This window comes from Suncus etruscus, chromosome 6, assembly GCF_024139225.1.
Source record: "Suncus etruscus isolate mSunEtr1 chromosome 6, mSunEtr1.pri.cur, whole genome shotgun sequence".
Taxonomy (NCBI): Eukaryota; Metazoa; Chordata; class Mammalia; order Eulipotyphla; family Soricidae; genus Suncus; species Suncus etruscus.
Window position 1 is genome coordinate 25,535,074 of NC_064853.1, and position 17,825 is coordinate 25,552,898.

The following is a 17,825-nucleotide window of genomic DNA, read 5'->3' on the forward strand; positions in this document are numbered from 1 at the left end:
AAGTTTATATATGGGGCCGGAGAGATAGCATGGAGGTAAGGCGGTTGCCTTTCATGCAGGAGGTCATCGGTTCGAATCCTGGTGTCCCATATGGCCCCCCGTGCCTGCCAGGAGCAATATCTGAGCCTGGAGCCAGGAATAACCCCTGAGCACTGCCGGGTGTGACCCAAAAAACACACACACAAAAAAAGTTTATATATAAACCCTTAAATATAAAAAGGCATTATATTTTGTTCAATTTAACAACAAGGGCCAGAACAGTAACACAGTGGAATAGTGCGTTTTTCTTGCATGTGGCCGACCCAGGTTAAATCCCTGGCATCACATATGGTTCCCCCCAAGCTCGCCAGGAGTGATTCCTGATACAGACCAGAAGTACTATCTCAGCACCACTGGGTGTGAGCCAAAACAAAAATCTAAAAATAAAAACTAAAAACAAAAGTCACAAAAATATTCAATATACAAAACTAGAATATCAAAAATAAAATCTGCTCAATTTATTTTCAAGATTTCTTTTAAAACAGAAATATACTAGGGGCCAGAGCTGTGGTGCAAGCATCAAGGCATCTGCCTTGCGTGCACTAGCCTAGGACGGACCACGGTTCAAACCCCTGGCATCCCATACGGTCCCCCAAGCCAGGAGCGATTTCTGAGCGCATAGCCAGGAGTAACCCGAGCATCACTGGATGTGGCCAAGCCCCCCCCCCCAAAAAAAACAGAAATACTAAATTACCATTAACTATAATTTCCCATTTTAACAAAAGCCCAAATTTTCCATAATAGTATCAAGTAAAGGTATTTTATACCTGCAGACTTCTAAGCGGATGTGTTATAAATTAGAGATGCTATTTTTGTCATGAAAATGGCTTCTCAGGGTCAGAGTGACAGCACAGTAGTAGGACATTTGTCTTGCACGCTGCTGACCTGGGATGAAGCTTGGTTTGATCCCTGCCAGCTCCCAAGGTTCCCTGAGCGATTTCTGAGCACCTAAGTACCACTGGAGATGCCCCCCCCCCCCAAAAAAAAAGAAAAGAAAAGAAAAAAGAAAATGGCTTCTCAAAGGACAAAAGAAAAGAGACTTTTTCAGACTAGAAAAATTCCAAATTGCACATTGCTGGTAGGATAGAAGAAAAGAAACTAATTCCTTTTCCTAGAAGCAGGCTCCCTTGGCTTTCTGTTATTTCTTAAAAAAAAATTAATGGGGAGAGCAGCACTACAACATGCAATGCAGCACCCAAATTTTATTTCCTATATATATATTTGATTCTTACCATGAAAGGCCATGGTCTGCAGCAGTCTATCAGCCACCTCCTGAGGGAATACTCCAGGTTCCTGTAGACACAAGGTTCCATCATGTCTTGCTAAGCAGAATTTCTCCAGGTGAGTGGTCAGGAAATTCAAGCAGATGTCCAGTAAAGAATAAGGAGATGCCTCCTCCTTGAAACCAAGGAAAAAACAGAAAGGAACACAAACACCAACAAGTTAGTTTCTTGAAAAGTTAAAAAAAAAAAAAAAGGGGGGGGGGCCCGGGCGGTGGCGCTAAAGGTAAGGTGCCTGCCTTGCCTGCGCTAGCCTTGGACGGACCGCGGTTCGATCCCCCGGTGTCCCATATGGTCCCCCAAGCCAGGAGCAACTTCTGAGCGCATAGCCAGGAGTAACCCCTGAGCGTCACCGGGTGTGGCCCAAAAACCAAAAAAAAAAAGATTAATGAGAATTTAATATTTACCATATACTAAATACTGAGGTATTGGGTAGTGGGCATATACTCACAATCTCAAGAAGCAAGAGATGAGAAACAGTGAAATAGATTTTTTTTTGGAGGGGGTCACATCCAGCAGCACTCAGGGGTTACTCCTGGCTCTGTGCCCAGAAATGACTCCTGGCTGGCTCAGGGACCATATGGGGTTCCACGATTCAAACCACCATCCATCCTGGATCTGCTGTGTGCAAGGCAAAATGCCCTACCACTGTGCTATCTCTCTGGCCAAATCTATTAAGTTCTATAATTCAGGACATAGTGCGTGAATCAGGAAGAGTAGAGGGGGACCTACTCACAATAGATTATTCCTTCAAAATTATCATCCCATGACCTTCCTCTCCTCAAGCCTTCAAAGAACTTCCCTGAGCATAAAGAAAAGACAAAACTTTTTCTTTAAAATTTTTGGACCACATCTGAGGGTACCTAGGCATATGTTTGGGCAATCATATGCAGTGCTGGGAACTGTGTTAGGGCCTCCCGCAAGCAAAGCATGTGTTCAGTCCATTAAGCTATGTCTCAGGTCCCAAGAATAAAATTCTTGTATTAGTAGTCTGAATTTTTCAAAACATCTATGCCCAATTTATTTGCCAACTGATGTCCTATTCAATCCCTCATCTTGACTTCAAAGTCCAAATATAAATTTAGGCAAAATAATTTGTGATAGATATTAGCATCTTCAAAAACATGAACAATTATTCTAGTTTGAAGAATAAAAAACTAACCAGATAGGAGAGCCAGAAGTACAGTATAGTGGGTACAGCACTTGCCTTCTAAAAGGTCTACAGGGATTTGATCCTTGGCACCACAACAGGAAGGGACTCATGTTATAACACTGAACAACTGAAACTGAATCATGAATAACTTTGTAATTCATCATTTTTCTTTATTAATAAATGGTTTGCAAAAGCCAGCTTTTTCAGAATTAAAATGCACAACAAATGGAAAAAGTTATGTTATTAACTTTCACAAGGTTTGAACAACCTCCACAAATAATGCAACCAAGTTTTATTTTTTTTAATTTCTTTTTTGTTTTGAGTCACACCCGACAGTGCTCAAAGGGTTACTCCTGGCTCTCTGCTCAGAAATTGCTCCTGGCAGGATGGGGGAAGGAGAACCATATGGGATGCTGGGATTCAAACTACCGTTGGTCCTGTTGGTCCTGGGTTGGTCGCTGGGAAGGCAAATGCCCTACCGCTGTGCTATCCTTCCAGTCCCAAGTTTTACTTTTTTTTGGGGGGGGGGCCACACCCGGTAACGCTCAGGGGTTACTCCTGGCTATGTGCTCAGAATTTGCTCCTGACTTGGGGGACCATATGGGACACCGGGGGATAGAACCGCGGTCCGTCCAAGGCTAGCGCAGGCAAGGCAGGCACCTTACCTTTAGCGCCACCGCCCGGCCCCCCAAGTTTTACATTTTTAACAGCCCTTCTACATTCACTCCATCTTCTCTATCTCGGTTCTAAATTTTCACCCTCATTCCCAATTATGTCAATTCCATTGTTAGGTTAAAAGTCCTTCCAGGTTGTCATCAAAAGCTATTTAACTTATTCCCTCCAATGCTCAGCAAACTATAAAGAGGATGATGTGTAGCCTGAACAATACAGTCTTTGGGGGGGGGGGGCCTCTTGGGTCACACCCATTAAGCTCAGGGGCCACTCCTGGCTATGCGCTCAGAAATGGCTCCTGGCTTGGGGGTACCATATGGGACGCTGGGGGATCAAACCACGATTGGTCCTAGGTCAGCCACGTGCAAAGCAAATGCACCACTGCTCTAGCCCCAACAATACAGAGTCTTAATGCAATCCATGAGGACAACTTGGTCCTTACATAAATGTGGTTGCTGCTAATATTTCTATTGAACTGTGACAATGTCTGCCCACTGTTATTGCTGAGAAATAAATGGGGGAGTAAATTCTATTTTTTTTTTTTTTTTGGTTTTGGGTCACACCCGGCAGCGCTCGGGTTACTCCTGGCAGGCTCAGGAGACCATATGGGATGCCAGGATTCAAACCACCTACCTTCTGCATACAAGGCAAATGCCTTACCTCCATGCCATCTCTCTGGCCCCGGGGGGAGTAAATTCTTAGTAAAAGATATCAGGGGGCCGGAGACTTTTGCCTTGCATGCAGAAGAATGGGTGGTTCAAATCCTGGCATCCTATATGGTCCCCGGAGCCTGCCAGAGTAACCTTTGAGCGCTGCAGGGTGTGACCCAAAACCAAAAAAAAAAAAAAGATATCAGGTACAAAAGCAACATTTTACTTTTGTGGTAATAAAAGAAAAAGTGGCATTTTACAAATAAAATATAGGATGCTGAAATACTTAAACTTTCTCTCTCTCTTTTTTTTTTTTTTTTTTTTTTGTTTTTGGGTCACACCCGGCAGTGCTCAGGGGTTACTCCTGGCTCTATGCTCAGAAATCGCCCCTGGCAGGCACAGGGGACCATATAAAATGCCAGGATTTGAACTACCATCCTTCCGCATGCAAGGCAAAGGCCTTACCGCTGTGCTATCTCTCTGGCCCGACACATTCTCTTACGGTGCAAAATGCTGAGATTTTTACTTTAAAACTGTTAAACTGCGGGGCCGGAGAGATATAGCACAGCAGCGTTTGCCTTGCAAGCAGCCAATTCAGGACCAAAGGTGGTTGGTTCGAATCCCGGTGTCCCATATGGTCCCCCGTGCCTGCCAGGAGCTATTTCTGAGCAGACAGCCAGGAGTAACCCTGAAAAAAAAAACTGTTAAACCGCAATTAAAAATGTACAAAAAAAAAAATGTACAAAAAAGGGGGCTGGAGAGATAGCATGGAGGTAAAGCGTTTGCCTTTCATGCAGAAGGTCATTGGTTCGAATCCCGGCATCCCATATGCCTCCCCACCCCCACGCTTGCCAGGAGTGATTTCTGAGGGTGGAGCCAGGAGTATAACCCCTGAGCGTGCCGGGTGTGACCCAAACACGAAAGAAAAAAAAGTACAAAAACTACTACCACCACCCACCACCACAAGAAAAAAAAAAAAACCACAAAGTTTCTAAAAAAGGAACCTGCTGGCACTTCCTCTTGTAGGATATTTAAAAATATTATGAAAATTATGAGTTATTAAATTGTTAAATTATGAAAATTATGGAATATAAAAATATTTAAAATAAAAATATGCATACTAAAGAAAACAGACTTCTTGTAAAGGTTTTTGGAGAAATAAGTATTAGTTTGTTTTATTTGAAAATTCAGTAACATCCTTGGTGATAATGCTGACTCGTGGCTTCTTACCCCAGAATTAACCCTGCTGCCATTCGTTGTTGCCCTGGGTTTGATTTTTTAACCACAATAGTTTCCTCTTCCTCTGAAATTCTGGTTCTTTTAATTCCCTTTGTTGGGCATTACACTTCTGTTGTTGTTCCCTCGGGTACCACCTTCGATTTTTTTTTTTTAAAGAAAAAAGAAAGAAAACGAAAAGGCTACTCACTGTTTCGTCTCACTTATATAAAATTATACTACGCAGGGTCAGAGCAATAATACAACTGGTAAGGCACTTGCCTTGTCCTCAGGTTTCATCCCTGGCATTCCATATGGTCCCCTGTGCATCCTTAAGAGTAATTCCTGGGGCCAGAGAGATAGCATGGAGGGTAAGGCGTTTGCCTTTCATGCAGGTCATTGGTTCGAATCCCGGCGTCCCATATGGTCCCCCGAGCCTGCCAGGAGCGATTTCTGAGCATGAAGCCAGGAGTAACCCCTGGGCGCTGCCGGGTGTGACCCAAAAACCAAAAAAAAAAAAGAGTAATTCCTGAGGGGCTGGAGAGATAACATGGAGGTAGGACATTTGCCTTGCATGGAGGACAGTGGTTCGAATCCCAGCATCCCATATGGCCCCCTGAGCCTGCCAGGAGTCATTTCTGAGCATAGAGCCAGGAGTAACCTAAGCGCTGCCAGGTATGACCCAAAAACAAAAACAGAGGGGCCGGGCGGTGGCGCTACAGGTAAGGTGCCTGCCTTGCCTGAGCTAGCCTTGAACGGATTGCGGGTTCGATCCCCCGGTGTCCCATATGGTCCCCCAAGCCAGGAGCAACTTCTGAGCACATAGCCAGGAGTAACCCCTGATCGTTACTGGGTGTGGCCCAAAAACCAAAAAACAAAAACAAAAACAGAAACGAAAACAAAAACAAAAAAAAGAGTAATTCCTAGCAGAGCTAGGACACCCCTGCTGAGAATCAGTGGGGCTCAAAGAAATAAAAAAGCTTAGAAGCCCACGGGGTGGGGGAAGAAGATGGCTTCCAGCTGAGAAATACTATTTTAAGTCACAGTGCTTTTCTGTTCCTCTGGGTCCTTTTTGGTTTTCTAATCTATAAGCAGAAGCTAACCTCAATCTTTGATAACCTCATAAAATGTCAGTGAGGAATGAGTTGTACATGAGAATGCCCTTAGGATACTCAGTAAGTAAGTATGCAAATCTTAACATATTGAAGTTTCTGGTGTGAAATATAATTTCACGGGGCTAAGAGCTTAAGTTACACAAAAACCATTAAATTCTCATATCTCACAGTTACAACTACTCTCTGCTAATACTTCAGCTTTCTAAATAGTTAGATTTCGTAAGACATGGAAGGGAGGGGCCGAAGTGGTGGCTCAAGCAGTAGGGTGTTTGCCTTGTGTGCGGGCCTGGGACAAACCATGGTTCGATCCCCCAGTGTCCCATATGGTCCCCCAAGCCAGGAGCGATTTCTGAATGCATAGGCAGTTGTGGCCCCTGATCGTCACCTGGGGTGGTCCAAAAACAAAAAACAAAAAACAAAACAAAAAAAAAGGATCATGAGGCTGTTTTGTTTGTTTATTCATTTGTTTGTTTATGGTTTGGGGGTCACATCCAGCAGCGCTCAGGGGTTACTCCTGGCAGGCACAAAGGACCATATGGGATGTCGAGATTCGAACCACCCTCGGTCCTGGGTCGGCCACTTGTAAGGCAAATGCCCTACAGCTGTGCTATCTAGCTTCTAGAAATGCTCCTACTTCTATATGCTCAGAGATTACATTCTTAGTGGTGCTGAAGGACTAAAAACATATAATCCTAAATAAAAAGTTCCTTACAAAGGAGAATATGGGGGCCGGAGAGACAGCATGGAGGTAGGGAGTTTGCCTTTCATGCAGGTCGGTGGTTCAAATCCCGGCATCCCATATGGTTGGTCACCCGAGTCTGCCAGGAGCGATTTCTGAGCACTGCCGGGTATAACCCAAAAACCAAAACAAAAAACAATAACAACAACAAAAGAGGAGAATATTATTGACGCTGAAAAGCCTTTTTTTAAATTGGGGTGGGGATAAGGATTGGGTCACACGAGGCAGACTTACTCCTGACTCTGCACTAAGAGATTACTATTACTCCTGGGGTTCTCCAGGTACCTTGTAGGGCGCCATGAACCAAACCCTGGTCAGCTGTGTACGAAGCATCACTCTACCCACTATACTTTCACTCCAGTCCCTAAAATAATTTTTTACAGAGTTACATGAAGAAAAACTGAAGATAGGAAATAAAAAAAAAAAAAAGACCAAGGGTCATTATGCAGAGCTAACAAATGTTTAAAATCACCCTTCTAGATTTACCAGTAACTAATTCTTTCTATGTTTAAATATTCCATCCACTGAAGGACACTTGCACAAATTATATATAAGTAACTAACCTTTGGGGCTAGAGAGAGAGCACAGTGGTAGGGCCTTGCATGCAGCCAACCCAGCATCCCATATGTTCCCCCAGCCTGCCAGGGGCAATTTCTGTGCAGAGCCAGGATTAAGCCCTGAGCACAGCTGGGTGTGGCCCCAAAACCAATCAATTAATCAATCAAGTTAAAAAAAAAAACAAGTAACTTTTTAATTTATACAAAGGAATAATGCTTTGTAATTCATTTTGAAATCACTTGGCTTCCTCTCTCCAATTCTTCCAGCTGAACTGTTTTGAAATAAAATATTTATCCTCAGTTAAAAAATATACTTATACTTAGGGGGCTGGAGTGATAGTACAGTGTGTTGGGCACCTACCTTGCACAGGAGTGACCTGGATTTGATTCCCAGAACCACATATCAGCCCTGCCAGAAGTGATCCCTGGGCACAGAAGCAAGGGCAAACCTGAGCACCATTAGGCATGCCCACCCACCCTTAAAAATGCACTATATAGAGCAGTAAGAAAAAACATTATGATGTAATTTTTTCTTGGTTTTGGGGCCACATATGGCAGGGCTCAGGGGTTACACTCCTGGCTCTGCGCTTTGAAATCACTCCTGGCAGGCTCCAGATGCCTAGGATCAAACCCAGGCAGGCCACAAACGTGCAAGGTAAAAACCTTTTACCCACTGTGCTATTGCTCCAGACCCCGTTCTAATTCTTTTTTAGTAGTGCCAAGTATTAAACCCAACTTAACTCAACAAAGGCAAGTGCTCTACTGCTGAGCTACTTCCAGCCCAGGTAAATTCTTACCTATTAAACATTATTTTTCCTCCCAGGGAGCCTGTACATAGTGTTTATCTCCACCACCTCCCTTTTATAACTTAGTATCAGTTAACACCACATTTTGCAATTCTCTACAAAATGCCCTACCCATTGTGTTATTGCTCTGACCCTGAAATACAGATATATTTTCACTGAGCAAATTTGTATTTACTAAGTCTAGGCATTGCACTTAGAAATTACGACATCAGGGGCCAGAGAGATAGCATGGAGGTGTCTGCCTTGCATGCAGAAGGACGATGATTCGAATTCTGGCATCCCATATGGTCCCCCAAGCCTGCCAGGAGTGATTTCTGAGTATAGAGCCAGGAATAACTCCTGAGCGTTGCCAGGTGTGATCCCCCCCCCCAAAAAATAAAATTACAACATCAAAATCAAGGGGCCAAAGTGATGGTACAGCAGGTAGGGTGTTTCCCTGCATGCAGCTAACCCAGGTCTGATCCCTGCCATCCCTGAAAGCCCCAATGCCCTACCCCTTCCCATAATGGCACACAGTCCTATTTATTGCCTAACTTGCCCTTAGTCACATATCTGAGGATCTATTATACAAGAAATTAAATTTACATTTTCCAATTAATCTAGAGTTTGTCTCAAAAACATAGGAAGGTAGACAAGAGGCTTTTTTTCTCCATTACATTTTCATGTAAAATATTTACCGAGCCCGTTATGCGCTACTAACCCCAAGTACTCAAGCAACTACGTAATCTTTGTAAAAAACAGTACTGTTTGATGCAACAGCCCAATAAGACCCCCTGTAAATTAGTATGACAGAGTTCAAAAATTCACATACATATCATGTACCCTTAAGGGTATCTTGAAATATATACTTTTTTTTTGGGGGGGGGTTTTTGAGGGGGCGGTCACATCCGGCTGCGCTAAGGGGTTCCTCCTAGCTCTAAGCTCAGAAATTGCTCCTGGAAGGCTTGGGGGACCGTATGGGATGCCGAGATTCAAACCACCATCCTTCTGTATGCAAGGCAAATGCACTACCTTCATGCTGTCTCTCCAGCCCCAAAATATATACTTTTTTTTTTTTTTTTTGGTTTTTGGGCCACACCTGGCAATGCTCAGGGGTTACTCCTGGCTGTCTGCTCAGAAATAGCTCCTGGCAGGCACGGGGGACCATATGGGACACTGGGATTCGAACCAACCACCTTTGGTCCTGGATCGGCTGCTTGCAAGGCAAACGCCGCTGTGCTATCTCTCCGGGCCCAAATATATACTATTTTAATGAATGACAAATGTTGCTAGAATTACAAGTGCAGTATCATTTACAAATAATATTGAATTCCTATCAAGTTTTTATTTTGCATTTTCTAACAATTAATGCATCATGAATCTGTATCCTTCCCATCTCTCCCAAGCTTTTCAATGTTAAGAAGCATTTATTTATCTAGAGGGGCTGGAGGGACTACAGGTACTTGTATCTAGCTAACCCTGGCTCAAAATGAGCATTACCAGAGATTACTCCAGAACACAAAGATAGTAACAGTCCTTGAACACCACTGGTGGTAGCCCAAACAATCCTCCCTCTAAACATTTTTCTAAATACTAAAGAGAATGTCATCAAAATCAAGTGTGGTATCTGATATAATATAGGGTACATCTTAAATGCTTTATAGGAAACAATCTGACAATATGGATCAAGAACCATAAAGCTGTTTGTACCCTTTGACAAATTTTTTGCTTTGTTTTGTTTCCGGGTCATACCCAGCAACACTCAGAATTTACTCCTGGCTCTGTACTCAAGAATTACTTCTGGGCCCGGAGAGATAGCACAGCGGCGTTTGCCTTGCAAGCAGCCGATCCAGGACCAAAGGTGGTTGGTTCGAATCCCGGTGTCCCATATGGTCCCCCGTGCCTGCCAGGAGCTATTTCTGAGCAGACAGCCAGGAATAACCCCTGAGCACTGCTGGGTGTGACCAAAAAAAAACTAAAAAAAAAAAAAAGAATTACTCCTGGAGGTACTCAGGGACCGTATGGGATACTGGGGATGGAACCCAAGTAAGGCATATGAAAGGGCCAGAGAAATAGCATGGAGGTAGGGTGTTTGCCTTGCATGCAGAAGGATAGTGGTTCAAATCCCAGCATCCCATGTGCCCCCCCGCCAGCCTACCAGGAGTGATTTCTGAGCATAGAGCCAGGAATAACCTCTCAGTGCTGCCGGGTGTGACCCAAAAACAAAAAAAGGAAAGGTAAGAGCACTCTCTGTTCCACTGGTCCTGATCAATTTTCTTCCAATAAACGCAAATTGTGGGGGGAGTTTTGAGTCACATACTGTACTGTACTATCACTCCAGCACCAAGGCCTCAATTTTCTAGTCTGTGCAATGAGAAAACATCCATCTCATGGAACTGTGAAGATTGTGAGCTCACTAAGAAGAAAAAGCTATTGCATGAGATCATGCTCCTCAAAATAAATGTCCCAGCACTGTGAATTTTCTTTCAACACTGTCTCCCTAATTTATTTTTGGTTTTTGGGTCATACTGGGCAGCACCCAGGGGTTACTCCTGACTCTGTGCTCAGAAATTGCTCCTGACAGGTTTGGGAGACCAGATGGGACACTGGGGATCAAACCTGGGTTGGCCAAGTACAAGGCAATGCCTTCCCCACTGTGCTATTGCTCCAGTCCAGTGTCTCCCTATTTTAATTAGCATTCAAAATGTACTTTATTCCATTGCCATTAATGACAATTTCTTCCACTAACAAAATGAGCAATGGACGGGGTTATTATTCCCGCACTTATGCCTGAGAGTGACCCTTGGTGGTACTTGGGAGACCAATGGTGCTAGGATATTCATTCTGGGGTCAGCCACATACAAGCCTCGTAACCCCTTCCTGCTGTGCTATCATTCCTGGCCCCATCACACAAAGGAATCTTTACGGGCCGGGAAGGTGGCGCTAGAGATAAGGTGTCTGCCTTGCAAGCGCTAGCCAAGGATCAGGACCGCGGTTCGATCCCCTGGCGTCCCATATGGTCCCCCCAAGCCAAGGGCGATTTCTGAGCACATAGCCAGGAGTAACCCCTGAGCGTCAAACGGGTGTGGCCCAAAAACCAAAAAAAAAAAAAAAAAAAGAGTATCTTTCTGGGCCCGGACGGCGTTTGCCTTGCAAGCAGCTGATCCAGGACCAAACGTGGTTGGTTCGAATCCCGGTGTCTCATATGGTCCCCCGTGCCTGCCAGGAGCTATTTCTGAGCAGACAGACAGGAGTAACCCCTGAGCACTGCCGGGGAGTATCTTTCTTTCCAAAATTCTAACCCAGTGAAAAATCCATTGTTAGAATCCAAATTCACAGGCCCGGAGAGATAGCACGGCAGCGTTTGCCTTGCAAGCAGCCGATCCAGGACCAAAGGTGGTTGGTTCGAATCCCGGTGTCCCATATGGTCCCCCGTGCCTGCCAGGAGCTATTTCTGAGCAGACAGCCAGGAGTAACCCCTGAGCACCGCCGGGTGTGGCCCAAAAACCAAAAAACAAAAACAAAAAAAAAAAACAACAAAAAAAAAGAATCCAAATTCACTTGGTCAACGACTCAACAAAGCCTCCCAGAATTGTTGATCATCCCCAAAGTCATTAATTCAACTAACATTTACTGTGAAATTCTCGTTCAACTACAATGTATGTGTTGAAAATGCAATAATGGGGTCAGAGTGCTGGTAGAATGAGTAGGGCCCTTCCTTGCCTTGTATACCCTCAAAGATAGAACTAAGTCCTGAGTTTCACTAGGTATAGCTGTCCCATCATCCCCCCCCAAAAAAACCACAAAGCCCAATCATGGAGACTGCCTTCATAAAGCGATGACTTTCTTTGGCCTATCATGACAATTAAATGAGGTGAAATATGTAAAGCACATAAACAGAGCTTTTACAAAACCATGTTTGTTAAGTATTAGCTATATGTGGTGGTGTTTGGGGGACCCTATGTGGTGTCAAGGATCAATCCTAGGTGGGCAGTGTACTAAGCAAGTTCCTCAGACCCTAAACTATCTTTCTGGCTCAAAATCATGCCTTTTTTGAGCCAAAGCAGTGACACAAGCTGTAGGGCATTTGCCTTGCATGCGCTGACCTAGGATGAAACATGGTTCATTCCCCTGGCATCCCATATGGTCTCCCAAGCAAGGAACGATTTATGAGCGCAAAGCCAGGAGTAACCTCTGAGCATCACTGGGTGTGGCCCAAAAACAAACAAACAAACAAACAAAATCATGTCTTTTTTACCCCCAATGCCTAGAACATCAGTTGGTCCTCAGTGGAATCTGAAACCATCTCAATACCAGTAATTCATTGGAGTTAATTGTTGCAGTACTGAGGGCTAGGAACTAGGGGCTGTTCCTTGGAATTCCAAGCCTGGTATTTTCTTTTCTTTTTTTTTTTTTTTTTTTTTTTGGTTTTTGGGTTACACCCGACAGCGCTAAGGGGCTACTCCTAGCTCTATGCTCAGAAATTGCTCCTGGCAGGCTCAGGGGACCCTATGGGATGGCGGGATTCGAACCATTGGCCTTCTGCATGCAAGGCAAACGCCTTACCTCTATGTTATCTATCTCTCCCATCCCAAGCCTGGTGTTTTCGCCTGTCCTCCTTAGCAGTCAACTGGTCCAAGGCCCATAGTGAGCATATGTGGGATGTGCGCCTCACTCTCCAACTCCCCTATCAGTCTCAGGCTGGGGACCTCAAACTATGTCAGGCCCCATAGTTTCTACTGAAATACTGGCAAGCTTGTTGATTTAACTTTATTTGTTCTTCATTTTAAATATTACGTTTGTTCCCATTTTGTTTTTCTACTTCAAAACAAGATATGTGCAGTGTGCATAGGAACTTGTTCAGTTTTTTTTTAAACTATTATCCAGCCCTCCAATGGTCTCAGGGACAGTGAACTGGCCTATTTAAAAAGTCTGAGGTCTAGGGCCCGGAGAGATAGCACGGTGGTGTTTGCCTTGCAAGCAGCAGATCCAGGACCAAAGGTGGTTGGGTTCAAATCCCGATGTCCCATATGGTCCCCTGTGCCTGCCAGGAGCTATTTCTGAGCAGACAGCCAGGAGTAACCCTTGAGCACCGTCTGAGGTCTAAACAATACCTATCTTAGATACTATATCTCTTTAATAATATATCTATTTGCTATTTTTCCATGCTTTATAAAGGTAAAGTAGCTTTCTATAAAAGTATCCTAATTAACTCTATTTGTATTTATAACCAAATAGAGAAGGACTTTTTCTCCTTCCCAAAAATAATTTAAATCTTATTCATTTTTCAGGTCCACCTCAAACAACACTGATGGATAATAAAAGTCCTAAAGGGGGTCAGAGGGAAAGTACAATGGGCAGTGGGTGGGCCATTTGCCTTGCATGTGGCTAACCCAGATTTGTTTCTGGCACCCGAGCACTGCCAGGAGTAATTCCCGAGTGCAGAGCTAGAAGTATTACCCCCTGAGCATTTCTTGCGTGGCCCCAAAACAAATAAACAAAAAACATCCAAAAAAGAAGTTTCTACCTTCTCCCTGCACTCCTCCATCAATCCTGACTGGAAGAACCAATACTTCAACCCTCAGCAATTTGGTGTCTTAGGTAGGTCAGTTCTATAGGGACCAGACCATCACATCTTACTAAGAAGATTATCAAACTCACTTTCTGTGTATTTCACTGATTAATTCAAATTTCAGTCTTACTTTACCTATTTTTGGTGCTAAGTAGAATCCTGGAGCTCAGACATGCCAAACATTTACTATATCACTGAACTCTATCCTTAATGCCCAAATTTCAATTTTATGTATTTGTCTGATAGAAAAATTAGGTCATAAAATGACTCATTCAAGAAAGCACTTGGTCTTGGGCCTAGAGCAATAGTACAGCAGGTAGTGTTAGTAGCCTTGCATTCAGCCAACCGGGGTTCGATCCCCAGGACTCCATATGGTTCCTTAAGCTAGCCTGCCAGGAGTGAACCCTATGCACAAAGACAAGAGTAATCCCTGAGCACTGCTGGTTGTGCCCAAAAACCAACAAAAGAAAATACCTGGGTCTTGAACAACGGGGATAAAAGGAATAAGGCGTAGGGAACTCACTTAATAGGGGAAAACATTAAATACATGTATGATGGTCTGTGATTGTGAAAAGGTTGCCGTGGAAGCAATATAGGAGAATAACAACCTAAAAACAGTGAGTTTGGGAAAATCAGACTAAATTGTTTTTAGTGCACCACTTTTCCCTAAAATGAAAAAAATTAAAAAATAGAAGAGCTGAAGTGATAGTACAGGGGTTATGATACTTGGTTTGCATGTCACCAACCCCAATTTCATCCGAGCACCAACAGGAGTGGCCCATGATCCTCCCTGCTCCACTAAAAAAAAATTGAGGGTCAGGGGCCAGAGAGATACCATGGAGGTAAGGTGTTTGCCTTGCATGCAGAAAGATGGCGATTCGAATCCCAGCATCCCCTAGTCCCCCGAGCCTGCCAGGAGCAATTTCTGAGCGTAGAGCCAGGAGTAACCCCTGAGCGCTGTCGGGTGTGACCCAAAAACCTAAATAAATAAATAAATAAATAAATAAATAAATAAATAAATAAATAAAATCGAGGGGCAAAAGAGATGGTGAAAAAAGCAGGTAATTGCTGTGTATGTGGCTGTAGGGTATTTCAACCTCTGCGCATTTGGTCCCCACATAATTGAAGCATCACAAGAAATAATCCCTGACCACCAACCCTAAAACTAAACCAGGGGCCTGAACAATAGCACATGGGGAGGGGGTTTGCCTTGTCCTTAGCCAACCCAGGTTCAATCCCAAGCATCCCATTTGATCTCCGGAGCCTGCCAGGAGCGATTTCTGAGTACAGGGCCAGGAGTAACCCCTGAGTATTGCCAGGTGTGGCTGAAACATACATCCAAAAAATAATAATAAATAACAGATAGGCGGGAAAAGGGTCTGTTTTCCTAACAATAATCCTCAGCAATTCGGTTGTAATTAGACTGTCTTTACTCCTCCAAAGTTGTGTGGGTGACAATGCTGTGACCCAACTGAACGAAAACCCCGAAACCTCAACCTAGTTGACACACAGAAAGGCAGGAAAGAAAAAAAAAGGCTAAACCCCGATTCTCCCCACTCAAGGCACAGAGAACAAACAAAACAAACGAAGACCACGGGGCCCAGCAGACAGACAGACCCCCAGGCCGGCGTCGCCCAACAATAACAATCAATTGTGTTCCACCAAGGCGAGCTTGCTGCGGCACCCCAATTTGGAAATGCCACCCTGCACCTCCAGACCGTCACAAACGCTGGGGGGGGGGGGGGGTAATGGGAAGGAGAGAGGAAAACAATGCATCTGACCGGCTTCTTTCTGGGTCTTCCCTTCCAAAAAGGCTCGTGGGATCACCGAGCATCCGCTGTGACTCACCCCACACACCCCAGCACGAAAGGAAAGAAAAGGATAGGATCGGGTAGGATAGGAAGGATAGGTTAGGGAAGGAAAGGAAGGGAAGGAAGGAAGGATAAAGAAAAGAAGAGGAAAGAAAGAAAGAAAGAAAGAAAGAAAGAAAGAAAGAAAGAAAGAAAGAAAGAAAGAAAGAAAGAAAGAAAGAAAGAAAGAGAGAAAGAGAGAAAGAGAGAAAGAGAAAGAAAGAGAGAAAGAGAGAAAGAGAGAAAGAGAGAAAGAAAGAAAGAAAGAAAGAAAGAAAGAAAGAAAGAAAGAAAGAAAGAAAGAAAGAAAGAAAGAAAGAAAGAAAGAAAGAAAGAAAGAAAACACTATAGAAAGAGGAGGTACAGTAAATGCACCCAATATACACCTCAACCTGGTCTGTATTGTGAATTAGGGGACAAAAAAAGGAAGGAAGGAAGGAAGGAAGGAAGGAAGGAAGGAAGGAAGGAAGGAAGGAAGGAAGGAAGGAAGGAAGGAAGGAAGGAAAAGAAGGGAAGAAAGAAAAGACAAAAGACTCAGAGCAAGCATCTCGTGCCAATGACAGGAGCGGGGGCGACTCCGGGCTCTGCCCCCCAAGAGCCTCCATTCCATTCCCCGCCACCCCCCATCAGGGACTGGAAACACACACAAAACCCCAAAAAGCAAAAAGGGGGCAGGCGAGGAAAAGGCTCGGAACCCCGACAGCCGGCCCTGAGGCCCTGGGGAGCCCGGCGAGGCGCCCCCGAAGCGGGCCGCGCTGGCCAGCGGGGGTGGCCGGGGGCGAAGGAGGATGCGGGAACCCCGAGACGCGAGGACGGGCGGGCGGGCGCGGCCCGGGACCCCCCGAGGGCGGGCGGGCAGGAAGGCAGGGCGGGGAGGAGGCGGGAGGAAGGAGCCGGCTCTCGATCGTCACCCGAGGGGCGCCGGGCCGGGGTGGGCCCGGGTGGGGATGGGAAGGAGCGGGCCGCGGGGCCGAGGAGGGTCGGGGCCGGCAAGCCGGGAAGGCCGCGCTCCCTCACCATGGTGGCGGCGCCGGCCTGGTCTCCGGCGTGCAGCCTCGCTCTGGTGTTGGCGGCGGCGGGCCGGGCCCCAGGCTGAGCGGTGCCCGGGCTCCTGGAGGCTCCCTCCCTCCCGCCGGCGCAGGGTCCAGGCCGCGGTCTCCCTCGGCCCCGTCGACGCCAAACTAGGAGCAGCAGCAACAGCAATAGCAGCAGCAGCAGCAGGAGCCGCCGCAAGCCGCAGCCGGTCCCGGAGCTCAGGCTCCGCCCACTTCGCGCCAGACCACGCCCACGCCGCGCGGCGTCCGGACCGCCCTCCGCCCACTGCGCAGACTCCCACGCCGCCCACGCCGCCGCCTCCAGACTCGGCCCCGCCCACGCTGGGAGGCCCTTAAAGGAGCCGACACAGACACACACACAGACACACACACACAGACACACAGACACACACACACACACACTCTTCAGTCCTTTTTTTTTTTTTTTTTTGGTTTTTGGGTCACACCTGGCGGTGCTCAGGGGTTACTCCTGGCTGTCTGCTCAGAAATAGCTCCTGGCAGGCACGGGGGACCATATGGGACACCGGGATTCGAACCAACCACCTTAGGTTCTGGATCAGCTGCTTGCAAGGCAAGCACCACTGTGCTATCTCTCCCGGCCCAGTCCTTTCTTTTTTTATTGAAAGTAAGTGTAGGCAGAAAAAAGAACCATCAGTGCTGGCTGGAATGTGGGGAGAAAGGAATGCTCACTCACTGCTGGCGGGGAATGCCTTCTAGTCCAGCCTTTATGGAAAATAATAAGGAGATTCCTCAAAAAAAATGGAATTTGAGCTCCCCTACAATGCAGTTATACCACTCCTAGGGATATACCCTAGGAACAAAAAAAAAAAAAACAATACAAATAGGCCCTCTGCACACCTATATTCATTACAGTGCTATTTACAATAACCAGACTCTGGAAACAACCCAGATGTCCCACAACAGATGAGTGGCAAAAGAAACTGTGGTACATATACACAATGAAATATTATGCAGCTGTCAGGGCAAATGAGGTCATGAAATGTTTCTATATATGGATAGACATGAAAACTATTATGCCAAGTGAAATAAGTCAGAGGGAGAGAAAAAAAACACAAACTAGTCTCACTCATCTATGAGTTTTAAGGAAAATAAAAGACATTATTGTAATAATGCCCAGGCAAT

The 17,825-nt window shown here is 45.4% G+C and overlaps 1 protein-coding gene across 1 annotated transcript in view; it reads right to left on the minus strand.

Annotated features, from left to right (window-relative positions):
* The window catches only part of ZYG11B (zyg-11 family member B, cell cycle regulator), a 57,372-nt gene extending 40,616 nt beyond the window's left edge, over positions 1–16,756 (minus strand). The window contains exons 1-2 of the mRNA XM_049775170.1: positions 16,645–16,756; positions 1,272–1,437 (exon numbers count right to left, since the gene is read on the minus strand). Of these exons, the coding sequence (XP_049631127.1) occupies positions 1,272–1,437; positions 16,645–16,647 (169 nt within the window). The 5' untranslated portion in view covers positions 16,648–16,756. The remainder of the gene's footprint in view (positions 1–1,271; positions 1,438–16,644) is intronic.
* Between the last annotated feature and the right edge of the window lie 1,069 nt (positions 16,757–17,825).